Below are 14,590 nucleotides of genomic sequence, written 5' to 3'. Positions count from 1 at the left end.
AAAATACTGTTGCAGCGCCTGATTGTTCTGTAAGGATAAAAAAGTGCCAAACGCATTATGTTATCAAGTTGAATAATAATAATTATTTAAAATTAAAAATATCGAGTGTTATCATGATTAATGTTTAAAATATAGTTGTCATGTTCCCTCTCCCGCAGTTACGCATTCATTGTAGTTTGTTGACCCTACCCATGCAAAAGGTCAAAAATCTGGAGAACATCATATGAAATGTTCAGGGCGGAATTGTCCATTCACGAAATACTCCTTCTGCCTAGGTATGCTCAACTTTAAGATACGTTACAAAGGGAAGCCCATAGCGTGGTATTCACGACGACGCGAATAATACGGGCGACTGGAAACCCGAGCGCGCCTAAATTACAAGCGCAAAACGAGGAGCTTGACCCATGTAACACAACATTGCCCACTGCAGACGGACTTTGAAATTGGTGTGCGTTGTCGCTCCTATGCATACCCATAAATCATCGTGACGATAGTGTTGGGTTAAAAACGGGTTAACGCGTGCTCTCAGTCTATGTTTGAGTTTACTTAAATATGCACTAAATATATTGTAGCACGTACATCACCATCATTCAGTGCGTGATCGTGTATAAAGGTTACGTATAGGTGTTGTGTGTGAGTGTGCATGTGTGTAAGTCAGTTACACGCACGCGACGACAAATATCACATACGAGTCTATTGGTATAGCCAATCTATAGCTTTCGCTTCTCTCTTTATCATATCGTCATCGTAGTAACAGACGTACGCTATGTTGGTGTTACTATACACATACACACCTATATGAACTGAAATGTAGCAGTGTCATTTCGCTTTAATACATATACAACGAGGCAATAACGTGCTGGTGCGCTACTGCTGACTGACTGACTGCTGAGTGCTGCTGCTGCTGCGCTGGCCTGCTGCTGCTAGTTCGCTTAGACTGACAACGCAGCAGAGGAAGTGTGCGGATGGAATATAGCATTTCTCCACTCGGCGCGCGTGGAAGGAAAACCAATAGGCCGTTTACAACATTAGTGATAGGAGAAAATCATTCCGACCAGCTCTCGCTCTCTTGGCCGTTTTGATTTCCATCCTTACGGCCCGATACATTACTCGATATTATGTACGTTCGATAATCATCAGGGCCAAGGTGATACACATCGGTGCTCGACGTTACAGACCAAGAGAAACGTCGAGTTTTTATGTAAATAATATCAATCATCTGCCAATATCGTCCGTTGTTGCTCAATTGGGTAGGTACCGCACAGACTCTTGTCTAATGACTTTTCGATGACGCTTAATATGTCGTATGACTGTGGTCCCAAGTGCGTGTCTGTTCATATAGAATAATTACGAACTGCTGGGTTATATATAACTAATACAGACACTCGGGTTGTTGTGCACAATTTCTGCGAGACTGTATTGGTGTGTTCTACTTTTTGCATTATGCATTATCGTCGACTGTGTTGTGTATAGCACTCGCAGATATGCACATGATAATTGATTGTCTATTACAGAAATTGTAGAGACTTGTGTATCGAGGTTTTTTATGCACATTTTTGCTACTATGGTTAAACGTCAATAGTCGCTGACAACAATTAAACAATGGGTAATTCTTTTTTTTTCAATTTTTTTAACAATGATTATGTTTTAGTTACATGTGTGTAAACGCTGCAAAGCTTTGTTAAATAACATTAGTAATCTAATTGCATTAGCATCATTTTGGATTGAATATGTCAGTTACTTTATACACCGATACCATGCATGTTACTGAAACTAACTGAAACTAACTGAAACTGAGGGCATGACAATTATTTTAAAAAAATCCTCTTTCTTATTTCATCTTATCTCATTTCAGATAATTATTAGACATGTCAATTGAAGCAGTCAATTGTCCTCACAGTGAAAGTCATGGCAATTTTTCAATCGTAGAAGAAGTTTTCACCCACAAAGAAATTTTTAGTAAATGCTCTGACTGTGATAACGAAGGCCCAAATCTTTGGTTATGCTTGTATCCAGGTTGCAGATATGTGGGCTGTGCGGAACAACACCTCGATCATAGCACTATCCACAATCGCAAGTTTCCATCACACTCGGCTCATATGAATTTATCATCAACACGAATCTGGTGCTATTCTTGTGAAGCAGAAGTATTGACCAGGAATACAAAATCACTTTCACCAAGATCATCGAATCAAATGGATCAAAAACATTTTTCTCTGTATAACAAATATTCTGGTGATGCATCTATAAATATGGATACCAAATCAGATACGGATGAGTATTTGAATGATCAACTTCTGTTTAAAAAGTAAGTCAAATTTTTATATTCTTTGTTGCATAGTATGCGATACAATTAAAATAATTTATTATATGAATAGACTAATGGCAAATAGAGGAGAAGCGTTCATCGATAAACCTGAAGATTCCCCTGATAGTACAGATTCTGACGAGGGCAGGGATTATATGATGAAACCTACAGGATTGGTTGGATTACAGAATATTGGCAATACCTGTTACATGAATTCTGCATTACAAGCCTTATCCAATGTACCTCCATTAACACAGTATTTTTTAAGTTGTGATGATATGGTTTCTTATATCGGTGGAGACAAAAAACCAGGTTTAAGTTTGAGCTACTTGCATTTAATTAAAGAGATGTGGGACAGAAGAGCAAGGGGTTTTACATCACCACATAATATACTGACTGGCATTAGGACTGTGCATCCAATGTTTCGAGGTAAACTAACATCAATTAATGCTCACAAAAAGTATCCTTATCAACACCGACATAGAATTTACCGCAACGTAATTATTTTCATTAACTCTATCGCAGAGCATTATACGTGCGTAGTAAACTGTTTTTTAAATTACTTTTTAAAATATACTAATGTCAGCGTTCGTGCTAGTCGTCGTTCCCTCTATAAATCTTTAAATTACGGTATTAAAATTAAAATATTAAAAAAAAAATCATCGGCAATTGACAGGCTATCATCAGCATGATACGCAAGAATTTCTTCGCTGCTTTATGGATCAGTTGCACGAAGAGCTCAAAGTATACGAAGAAGATCGCGAAAGTGTACACCGACTGAAGAGCTTGGGTGATCAGCCATCCTCGGACGACGAGGAACCCGAGGTCGACGGCACCGCGTCGAGCCAATCCGACGGCGAGTACGAGACTTGCGACTCCGGAGTTAGCGAACAGAGCTCGTTGAGCGACGAGGGCGAGCGTGGCCAGAAGCGCCGATACTCGCGGCCAAATCAACCCGACAAGTTGCGCAACAAGTTCACGAATCGCAGCCTGAAAAAGGTCTCCGTAGACGTGGCCTTTCTTCAGCAGCAACAGAGGTCTTCGCCGAACTCACCCACAAAGCACCGTACGAAAAAGCAATCGAAAATGAGGAGCATAATCAGTGACATTTTTGACGGCAAATTACTTAGCAGTGTGCAATGCCTTACCTGCGATCGTGTTTCCACGCGCGTTGAAACTTTTCAGGTACTGCAGCTTAAATCAAGTTACATTTTTTTATCTATAATGTATTAATGTATTATTATCAAACAAGCTATTAATAATCAAATATTATTGCAGGATTTATCTCTACCTATACCGAGCCGTGATCACATGGACATTTTGCATCAAGGTTCGATTACTCCACAGAAGGCTGGTCCTTGCTCGGATGTTGTGTACGTAGCCAATCAGCCCGGCTGGTTGAGTTGGATCTTTCAATGGTTTCGCTCGTGGTTTTGGGGACCGACCGTGGACCTGCATCACTGCCTATCAGCATTCTTCAGCGCAGACGAGCTCAAAGGTGACAACATGTACAGCTGCGAAAAGTGCAACAAGTTGCGGAACGGAGTCAAGTACTCGAAAGTTTTGGAGCTCCCCGAGGTGCTTTGCGTCCATCTGAAGCGCTTCAGGCACGAGCTCATGTTCAGCTCGAAAATTGCCAGCCACGTGTCCTTTCCCAGTGACAGCATCGACATGCTCGACATGCGGCCGTATCTTCACAAAGATTGTGTATCCAAAGTTACCACGTACGAGCTCATCTCGGTCATCTGTCATCATGGTACCGCTGGTGGTGGCCATTACGTTTGCTACGCTTTCAATCCGATGGCCAATCAGTGGTTCGAATTCGATGATCAGTGCGTCACGCCAGTTTCCCTAGAAACCGTTAGAAATTGCGGCGCTTACGTGCTCTTCTACAAGAAGTATTCACCGGAGATGCATCAGATTCGAGAAAAGACAGCCGAGCTTATGGAGATCTCGTCCAAAACGTCAACCGACTTGAACTTTTTTGTTTCGAGACAATGGATAAATCGATTCAATTCGTTTGCTGAACCAGGGCCGATCGACAATTCTGATTTTCTATGTCCTCACGGTGGTGTTATACCGGCGAGAGCGAAATTCGTTGAAAAACTCTGCACCCCTCTGCCGCAAACTGTTTGGGAATACCTGTATCATACGTAAGTTAATTTTATCAGGGAGACCGAACATCGTAAATTATCATTGCACTTTTACTTGCAGCTTTGGAGGTGGACCAGCTTGTACTCAGCTTTACGAATGTCCTCACTGTGAAGAGAAATTCGAACAAACGGAAAAGCGCCGCTGTCATGAATTAGAAGTGTTCAATCAATTGAATCGACCAGATAATCCAACTGCACTTTATGCTTTATCCATGTCTTGGTTCAGACAATGGCAAAATTTCGTTAAAAACCAAGAAACTCCGCCACCTGGTCCAATCGAAAACAATTCAATTGCGGTGAATAAAGGAGGTCAAACAGTTTTGAAACTTGGTGAGTTTTTATCTCGATCGATATCTAGTTTTTTTATTTCAAGTAAAACATTTATGAATGTAATTTGCTCTTTCAGGATCCGATTATGGTCCGATTCCCGAAGAACTCTGGCAGTTCTTTGTTAAAACGTATGGTGGTGGGCCGGAAGTAATGTTGACTCCAGGTCAAAGGTCGATGACCATGCATTCCAATATTTCTCCACATTCCGCAACGAGTCTTAGCGGGAGCCCGCAGGACGCAGTGAAATTTGGCCGAGTCGAGTCGAGGCAGAAGCAGGCAGGTACTGCAACGAAGGTTGTCACCGTAACCACATCGAATAATGATCAACCCAATAGTTCACAATTAGTAATGACGTCGACAGCAATCACGACTTCGTTACCATCTGCGCCGAGCACCGCGGAATCGCTCAGCGGTGTCACAGTACAAACCGAGCAATCGAGTGGGCCCGTCACAATGCCGGATACCACTTGCGCAACGGCCGTTGATCTAAGTGAAGATTAAAAATTTATGCTAAGAATATATGCAACGAGTGTGGTGCGATCGATAAAAAGTATAACGCCAGTTCTCGATGCACAAGTAGATACTGAATTTATTTACTGATTTCTAAGTCTATAGAATTAATTACGTAAAGCCGATATTGAATAGTGGCTTGAAATATTTTTGAAACTCGCTTGGTCTCGTTTGTCATTGCACTCGTGTCTTCCCATTTTTATGTATGTTACCAGTGAAGTTACATTTGCGCAGGGATCGAGCAAAATTATAAATAAAAGCGACGTTTAATGCTAAAAAAATATGAAATTTTAGATAAGCTAACAATTCACATGTCAGTGATGTTATTTTTTATTTTTACTGATATATTTCAGAATTATATTACCGAATTGACTGTGCTATTCGTCGATTCATTCGTAATTTTGCTCGAAACCCTTAACGGCAAAGTAATTCAAGTACGAAAGATTGCATGAATTTCTACGCTCTCGACATTTCGAGATGAGCTTTTTTACAAGCATGCAACTTTCTTGAAAAGATTTACTTAAATGCTTGAAACTTAAATAATTCACTTTTCGTTGAATTTGTGCTTTATTCATAAATTGCCTAATCGGCTCATGTTCAAATTGTAGATAATTAAACTAAGCGTACATAAAAATTAGAAATCACATTTTATGTATCGAGACTAATTCTGTATAATAATCTCCTTGCAACAAGGAAATAATAGTTAATAATTAAACAATCTGCCATGTCTACGGTTGTCGACGAAAAGTGTTGCAACACGAGACGATGCAATATAAAAAATAAAAACAAACTAAGAAGACCAATGATAGTTATAAAACAAAGAATAAAAGTCAATGAATATTTCTCAAAAAATAACTAAATTTTAAAAGAAACTACGTATCTCGACGCATTGATCTTGCTATTCTTAACTTTTTACTATTTTACTTTACTTATTGTGAGTGTTATAAAAATTGAAAATTATCACCACTTAAAATATCGATATTTCACATTTAATGTACGAAACTTTGAGTATTTTTACACCAGCCTTTCTGATAAATTGGCATTTATGTTAGCATTCTTTCTCAACGCACAAGATGAAGGGGGATACATGCGCGATGAATGAGAAAGAACACAAGACTGACCATTGCATGATAAATTAATTTAGTGAATTTTTGAAAAATTTGCTTCTATATATTTATGTAAGCTGGCATACAGGTTTATGTGAAAATGAATTAAATACATATTATGATTATTACGTTTTTAGTTAATAAAATAAAATTTATTAAGCCGATAAAATGCCAAATTTCCGCGATAACTAATTTACATTAAAAATGATCACTTCATTTGTGCTATGTTGTACGGTAGTTAATTAGTTAAAATGCGAAGAATGATCTATGGTGCGTGGTGAATGATGAACTATACAAATGAAAATTAACTAAGTTTTAAGATTGTTGAAATGATGTCATTAATGCTGTAAGTATAGGCATAAAATTGTTACAATGAATTCATTTATTATAATCAATTTATCTTTTTTGAAATGGGTTTGTACGATATGATTTTAATATTATTATCAATTTGTTTCTCGTTGTTTTTTGCGGCAAGTGGTTGTCTCGTTTATATTAAAGAAAATGTTTATGTATAGAAGAAAAGAGTGAGTTTATTTATTTTAAGGAGAAGATTATAAAATATTGTGAGAAAATTTCAAATATAATTTAAATAAAAACATGAAATTCAAAGGAAAATAATGCTTTAATCTTGAAATATGTACACACTCTCGAAATGGTCGCAGAGCCGAGTTTGTCGATCGACACGGAGGATCCGAGCGGCGGAAACGCGCAGGCTCGCGATCCGACGGCGCCTGCATCCCTCGTCGTCTCGTTGGTGGGTATAGGCAGCACGCGCGAAAGCTCGCGCGCGGCGCGCATCCCCCGAAATGGGTCGAAAATCGATGAGGCGCGCGCGCGTACGTACACTCTCGCGGTTGTAAAGCAGTCGAGCTCGGGGGGTTGCTTGAGTCGCTTCCTCCTCGACGCGCGTATCCTCATCGTCGCGATCCCTTTTTAATTTCGGGCTCTTGGCCCTTCGTCGTTTATTTTTCTTCGCAGCAGCCTGCCATTCATCCAATGCCACGCTTCAAAGTCGACCAGTCGTTTGATTAAAAAATATAAAATAAAAAAAAGTACAAATTAAAAGTAATAATAAAAAATAAGCCATCTTCAAGTGGGTTAACGCAAGATCGCCGTAGGATCTCGGCCTAAATCGAATGAGTTGAGCTCTAAAAAAAAATAGTAATGTGCCAAGTTCGCCAGTAAAGCTTCACAGAGAGGATAGCGATAGTACAAAGTAGTAGTGGTAGTGAAAGCTCACGGAGCGCTCACGGAGCGTGGAGCGAGCGATCGATTCCTCACACGTACGAACATCCATACACAAACACACACGAACGGACAGAGGGAGAAAAGGAGGACTAATTATCGAATAAGCGTAAGTTTCTATTCCCTGAGATCAGCGATACCCACCCCAACATTCAGTCGTTCGATAAGACCAGTTTCATTTTTTCTTTTTCTTCGCGTTTGAGGGGGCGAGTTTGTGCATTACAATCGTCGTGCTGAATATAGAGAGCTTTGACAAGTACACAGAGGCGAGGAAGTGATCGTTGGACTACATCTTCTCATGCATATATAGATATAGGTACTTGTTGGTCTGAGAAGCTGTTTCCGAGGAGGGATGATACGTCAGTCAGTTAGTCGGTCGGTCGGTCGGTCGGTTGGAGAAAGTGAGCGCGACAAATCGTTTGTATTTTCTCTCGCCCCCCTTCTTTTTTGGTAAATGGAGCGAGGGACCACGTTGGTAAAACTGCAACCTTGCACGCGCGTTTATTACAGTTTCTGATCGAACTTTTTCAAGCCTAGGGGTTTAATTTATAGTTTCGAGAGCTTTTTCGCAAGCTCCAGGCTAAATGTTGTAATTTAAAATTTATCGATCCATCCGAACCCAAACACGTGACTCATTCGCTCGCGTTCATCCTTAAAAATGTGATGCAATAAAAAAGAGAGAGAGTGAAAATTCAGGATAATCATGACTCGAAACGATCGTTTGTTCCAGTCCAAGGCCAGCGATGGCTTCCTTCCGCGGTACATTCATACCGTCGGCCCAAGCGACGTTGAACGTCGCCTGGGAGACGGTCAAGGCCCTCTGGCCGGAGAACAGTCCGTGTATGGAGCTGATCCGTGGACCCAATCAAAACGCCGATGGTTACGGACAGCAGCCGGCGGCGGGCTCTGGCGAGGCCGCCGAGATGCAGACGCTCAACGATGGCACGACCAACACTTACGGCGAGAAGCACGTGACGATGGCCGAGGAGTCCTTCAGCTATCAAAGAAACGGGTAAGCTTTCAAGTTTTTTTTTAAGATTTATTCGCATTGAAAATGCGCTTGTACCTGTGCTAAATGACCATGATTTAAATTTGTCGTCGACAACAGCGATCAAGTGAGACAAGCGAGCATGACGAGCAGTTGCAGCGAATTCGACGGAGGCGGTGGCGGTGAATTCGACACGTCCGTAAAAATTGATGAATGGCAGGCTGCTTGGAACGTCACCAACGCGATCCAGGTAAAGATCTCGTGAATCGCACGCTTTAAACAAAAATCCATTGTAAAAAAATGACCTCGGGCGGCTATGACGCAGGGTATGTTCATCGTGTCGCTGCCGTTTGCGGTGCTGCGCGGCGGCTACTGGGCGATCTTCGCCATGATCGGGGTGGCGCACATCTGCTGCTACACCGGCAAGATCCTCGTCGAGTGCCTGTACGAGCTGGACCCGGCGACGGGTCAGCGCGTCCGGGTGCGCGACTCGTACGTGGCCATCGCCAAGGAGTGCTTCGGGCCGCGGGTGGGCGCCCGCGTCGTCAACATAGCCCAGATCATCGAGCTGCTCATGACCTGCATACTGTACGTGGTGGTGTGCGGCGACCTCATGATCGGCAGCTTTCCCGAGGGTGCGATTGACGCGCGCAGCTGGATGATGGTGAGAGCATTGACGTTCGAATTTGTGTAAAAGTGGAGCAAGTTTTTTTCCTCCACGTACATAAATTTAATACCAAATAAAAATTTTTAAATTTATGTGATTTTAATCAACTAACATTAATTTTACACTAAATTTACATAAAATTGATTCAGATCACAGTGAATTTTATTTCTTGTACGTGAAAGCCGATTCATATACGTTACAAAAACTTTCTTCGTCCTTATCGTTACTTCTAACAAATTTTAATGTGCTTATTATATTATTTTAAATATAAAACTACAGTTGCATTGATTTCGTGAATTTGAATGTAATAACAACACTTTGACACTTGCAGATTAACAAATAAAGGCTCTCTCCATGTATTGGTGGAGAGTTTGGCATTACTAATCGTGGAAATTTCATGAATAGTTTTGAGCATTAACAAAAAGTATCAGTATGAAAACATTCATTCCCTATCATAATTTTTTTATTGGATTGTAGAATTAAATCTCTTTGGTTCATTTTTGAATTGAAAATGATTTATTTAACTACATTTTTCTGGATTTTTGTGTATTTTATGTATACAAATAAATCAATCCTTAGATTGATTTTTAACGAAGATTTCGTGTAAAAATCCCGTAAAAATAAAATCCAATATTTGTTACTTTAATTTTTATGTCTGGTTTTACTATCAATCGGAATTGATTTTAAGATTCTTTTACAGATCGATAATGATGGAAATCATTATTTCAAATAGTTCAATTTCGAAAGATATTTTTTCCATCGGAGGCCAGCGTAAAAAAGAGAATTTCGCTTACGTTTTCCGAGAAACGAACCCAATTTTTTTGTTCGAAAAGACATGCGTAAAACATGCTGAAAACTGCTATTTTCAGAATTCGTAAATAAGAGAAAGAAATTTAATTTATTTTTTCTAATTTATCATACGACGAATTAAGTTTAATGTAAGTTCAATTTTCCATAATTGAAAACAAAATCTTTTTTTATATGATCTAGTTTCTTAGCTCCCGTAAAATTTATCGAACAAACGTAAAAAGCTTGTTGATAAATGTATTCAATGTAAATTCAGATTTATTTCCAAAACATTCTTGGGTTACGAATGGGTGAGGTTGAGCTATTGCCAGTGGACCTTTTAAAGTGACGTAATCGATTTGTCGAATCTGTCGCAGCTGATCGGCATCTTCCTGATACCGCTGGGCTTCCTCAAGTCGCTGCATCACGTGTCGGTGCTGAGCTTCTGGTGCACGATGTCGCATCTGTTCATCAACGCCGTGATCATCGGCTACTGCATCCTCGAGATCGGCGACTGGGGCTGGTCCAAGGTCAAGTGGAGCATCAACATGGAGACGTTCCCGATCTCGCTGGGCGTGATCGTCTTCAGCTACACGTCGCAGATCTTCCTGCCGACCCTCGAGGGCAACATGATCGACCGGAGCAAGTTCACGTGGATGCTTGACTGGAGCCACATCGCCGCGGCAGCCTTCAAGTCCATCTTCGGCTACGTCTGCTTTCTCACCTTTCAGTACGACACGCAGCAGGTGATCACGAACAATCTGCACTCGGCGGGCTTCAAGGGCCTGGTGAACCTCTGCCTCGTGGTCAAGGCCCTGCTGTCCTATCCGCTGCCGTACTACGCCGCCTGCGAGCTGCTCGAGCGGGCCCTGTTCCGGGGCAAGCCCAAGACGCCCTTCCCGACCATCTGGACGCTCGATCGCGAGCTCAAGGTCTGGGGCCTGGCCTGGCGCGTCGGCGTCATCGTCTTCACCATACTCATGGCCATCTTCATACCGCACTTCAGCATACTCATGGGCTTCATCGGCAGCTTCACCGGCACCATGCTCTCCTTCATCTGGCCCTGCTACTTCCATCTCAAGCTCAAGGGCAACAGCATGGAGCAGGGCGAGAAGCTCTACGACTGCTTCGTCATCTTTCTCGGCGTGCTCTTCGGCATAATCGGCGTCTTCGATTCCGGCAAAGCCCTCATCAAGGCCTTCGAGATCGGTTTGCCGTTTTAGGCAAATCAAGCTTATTACCTTATTGCCCGCTTGGGATTATTTCGCGCGACTCACTTACGCATGAATATACGAACAAATTAGTTCTTACGATCGCGCCTCGCTCGACTGCAATTTACTCAGCTTCCTCATACGTGCGTATTTTTTCATGATTTCACTAAATGAGAATCGTTAACGACCAGTTTTGCACGAATGCCTTTTATTGGTCGATTTATAACAAACGTATTTGAATATAGCTTGAATTTTGAGCTTAATCCGTATTCGTTCGATTGATCGCTGATTCGGTAAATCTCATGTCTTCCAAAGTCCGATTTATGTCTTTTGATGTACGGACTTGACTATGTACTGCTCGTGTCGATATGTTAACCGCTCTATATTATATATAGTATGAATTTTCAAAGTGATAAAAATAACGAACTGTTGGTGATTAAAAAAATATATCAATTTACTAGTAAGACCTAGATCAGTAATAAAATGTATTATACTGCGTGTGGCGTTTACAAGCTCGAAACAAGAAGTCTTCCAATGAAACAATAAGCAAATGAGTCAATTCATAAAATGAATTATCTATATAAACTATATGTATCCTAATTTTACATTACTAAAACTCGAAAATTGCAGTCAAGCGAGTGAGCGAAAAATTCGGTTAAAGCTGAAAAATCGTCAATAGCACAAGTGAGAATGAGAGCCACGAGATATTTTTTATTCGTTGTTATTGTTTTTATTTTTTTTATCTTCGTCGTGTCATTGAGTGCACATGGAGTTTGTTCAATACGTAGAAAAAAATAACTGAACAAAAATATTTTGCGTGGGAATCAACTTTAACTGTACCATGCTTGAAACTGCGTACGTTTTGAAAGAGAAGAGAGTCAACGAGATATGAGATAAAAAGTTTGAACGAAATGTGAATTTTTGTTAATCGGTAGATGGGACTGCTTTGATACAAATCTTTTTATTCATTATTTATTCATTATTACATACATTTTTATTCAGTATAATATTTTTAAGTAATAATTAAACGTATGTATTTTATATATTTTCGGGTAAAAAAATTAAGTTAGTTAAATTAAGTCTATTAACTTTCTTAAGAAAATCTGTGATTTATAGGAAGATCTTTTTTTTGTGAAAACACATTGAAAAAATATTGAGGGCATATACCTTCCTGAATTTATCTTTGATATGTTTTCAGTGTATGTATTATACTTAATAGTATAATTTATTTAGTTTTTTATATAGATTAATTTTCTATAATTTTCGCGAAATTTCGATCAAAAATGCAAACAGTATTATCTATTTTTAAGATATGATGAAAAAGTTAAAAACTTACAGTGTATTGTACTTAACCGAATGGGCATGTCTCGTTCGGCTCAATTGTAACGAACGTCTTCCACGGAGATTTTTATCTTCGACGTAAAATTAATATCCATATTATATTAAAAAAAGATGCACACAAAAATATGCGCAATCGATAAATCAAAGTTAAGCTCGTTGATTTTTGCGTGACGTTGATATAATTATATTACCTGTAATCCGTATGTCTTCCAGTTGTTTGCAAACCAAGGGTAATCACGACGCGAGTATTTTAAAAAAAAATCAGCAATAGCCGTATTATATTATAAAATGTCAAAATACTATAAAACGTGTCGGACAATAAGAAAATAATGAGACTGCATTGCTTTCTCTCTCTATATCATGTACACTTATATCGATGTCTTCCAAAACAAAACAAGAAATAAAAAAAAATATCAATCACCGGCTCGGCTCGAGGAGTTTGTAAACGATGTTCGAACACGAGCGACGCGGGGATTTTTGTTCGATCGGAAGTATCCGGTATCGTAAACGCGTGGATAACGTATGTTAAGACAAAGGAAAAGGAGATAGGATTGTTTTTCTGTTTCCAGTTATATAGTTTATGGTATATAGTATTACAAAAAAATCACTTGTTAATCGTGCACGACTTCGAAGAATTTTATGATTGTTTGTTCGAGACAGCTGGCGGTGGAATTCACCCTATGTGAATCCCATGGATCGATGCGAAAGAATTTCGTTTCTTTATCAAATGGAAACTTTTCAAATTGACAATATACAGTATAAAAATGTGATGACAAATAATTAAAAATATTTATGATCGAACGTCTTCCGAGTTTTTGTATTGTAACTTATAACTGTATTAAAAATTACAATTGTTAAATTAAGCCAGAAACATCAGGTGAATTTTTTGACGCTTTACACGCGAGATTTGTTAGTAGTTCAAATTTTTTCTCCTGCATTGAGATAATAGTCTATGTATAAAAATATTACATATAATCTATTCTTTGAGAGAATCGCTTATGAAAAGTCGTCAGAGAGATTACATATTATTGAAATTTTTAGGGTCTTGATATTTATCAAAATCAAAATTTTAATGGCGATGATTGTTGCGAACGTGAGAAAAACATAATCTCCGAATCTTGTAATATACCACAGTTTCGAGTATTACCCATTATACAAATCGAATCGCATTATGCGATTCGCATATCGCTTCGAAAGCTCAGATTTAACTTATATATAAATATACACAAACAAACGTATGTCTTCCAAAGATTGTAATATGTAACCATATTGCGTCTATACACACGATTATGTGTAAATAAAATCTCGATATATATGCGTGTATACATATGAAAAAAAGAATAAATAAATAGAATTATATATATTTCAGTTGCAACATATTATAAATATGACAGAAAATTATTATATATGTACACAAGTTAAAAGGAAAAAAGGATTAAAATTATAGAATACGACAACCGAATGTGTAACACAAATCATATAAAAATTACGGTAGCTCATCGATTTAAAAAACCACAATGATAAAAACGAAAAATCAGCCCGAGGATGGTTCGATATAATCTCTGATTCTCGTGCGGCTGGCTGACACGAGTCCACGTGCAAATACATATTCAATTTGGCGTAGATCGGTAAATTTTCAAATTTTTTTTCGCATTCAAGAATGATGATAATCGTTGAAAAGAGCAAAAATATGCGACACGATCGTGGTATGTAATATGTTTAAACCGCACACGAACTTGAAAAAAGCCTTTTCAGAATAGTTGACAAATTCGATATTATATTAATTACATCTCAGTGTTAAACAAATGTTGCATATATTATTGTAATAGGCGTTATTTATCAAACGTACGATTTACTGTAACGGGATTTCCATATTAAAAAGAAGTGAAAAAAATTGAAACAAAATATATAACTGAAATTTTATCTCCTGTGAGTTGCATTGATT

General features: G+C 39.0%; 2 protein-coding genes across 4 annotated transcripts; both read left to right on the top strand.

Annotated features, from left to right (window-relative positions):
- The first annotated feature begins 489 nt into the window (after positions 1-489).
- Positions 490-6,566, top strand: LOC106655748 (ubiquitin carboxyl-terminal hydrolase 20). 3 transcript variants are annotated; one of them, XM_014376296.2, is made up of 8 exons: positions 490-1,250; positions 1,515-1,606; positions 1,856-2,308; positions 2,379-2,737; positions 2,985-3,493; positions 3,587-4,461; positions 4,523-4,791; positions 4,868-6,566. In XM_014376296.2, exons 3-8 carry the CDS (start codon positions 1,869-1,871, stop codon positions 5,290-5,292), a joined length of 2,877 nt encoding a protein of 958 aa, XP_014231782.1. In that variant the 5' UTR covers positions 490-1,250; positions 1,515-1,606; positions 1,856-1,868; the 3' UTR covers positions 5,293-6,566. The 3 variants fall into 3 exon arrangements, with proteins under 3 accessions (XP_014231782.1, XP_014231781.1, XP_014231780.1); XM_014376295.2 differs by lacking the exon at positions 1,515-1,606; XM_014376294.1 differs by lacking the exon at positions 490-1,250 and having other exon boundaries at positions 1,258-1,606.
- Positions 6,567-7,290: 724 nt separating this feature from the next.
- LOC106655778 (vesicular inhibitory amino acid transporter) lies at positions 7,291-14,568 on the top strand. The gene is made up of 5 exons (XM_014376334.1): positions 7,291-7,761; positions 8,383-8,664; positions 8,761-8,890; positions 8,966-9,304; positions 10,471-14,568. Exons 2-5 carry the CDS (start codon positions 8,396-8,398, stop codon positions 11,314-11,316), a joined length of 1,584 nt encoding a protein of 527 aa, XP_014231820.1. The 5' UTR covers positions 7,291-7,761; positions 8,383-8,395; the 3' UTR covers positions 11,317-14,568.
- The last annotated feature ends 22 nt before the right edge of the window (positions 14,569-14,590 follow it).

The sequence above is a fragment of the Trichogramma pretiosum genome, unplaced genomic scaffold (genome assembly GCF_000599845.2).
Source record: "Trichogramma pretiosum strain Unisexual culture from Peru unplaced genomic scaffold, Tpre_2.0 scaffold125, whole genome shotgun sequence".
NCBI lineage: Eukaryota > Metazoa > Arthropoda > Insecta > Hymenoptera > Trichogrammatidae > Trichogramma > Trichogramma pretiosum.
Note: the sequence above shows the minus strand (reverse complement) of the source record. Positions and strands in the feature narration are given on the sequence as shown.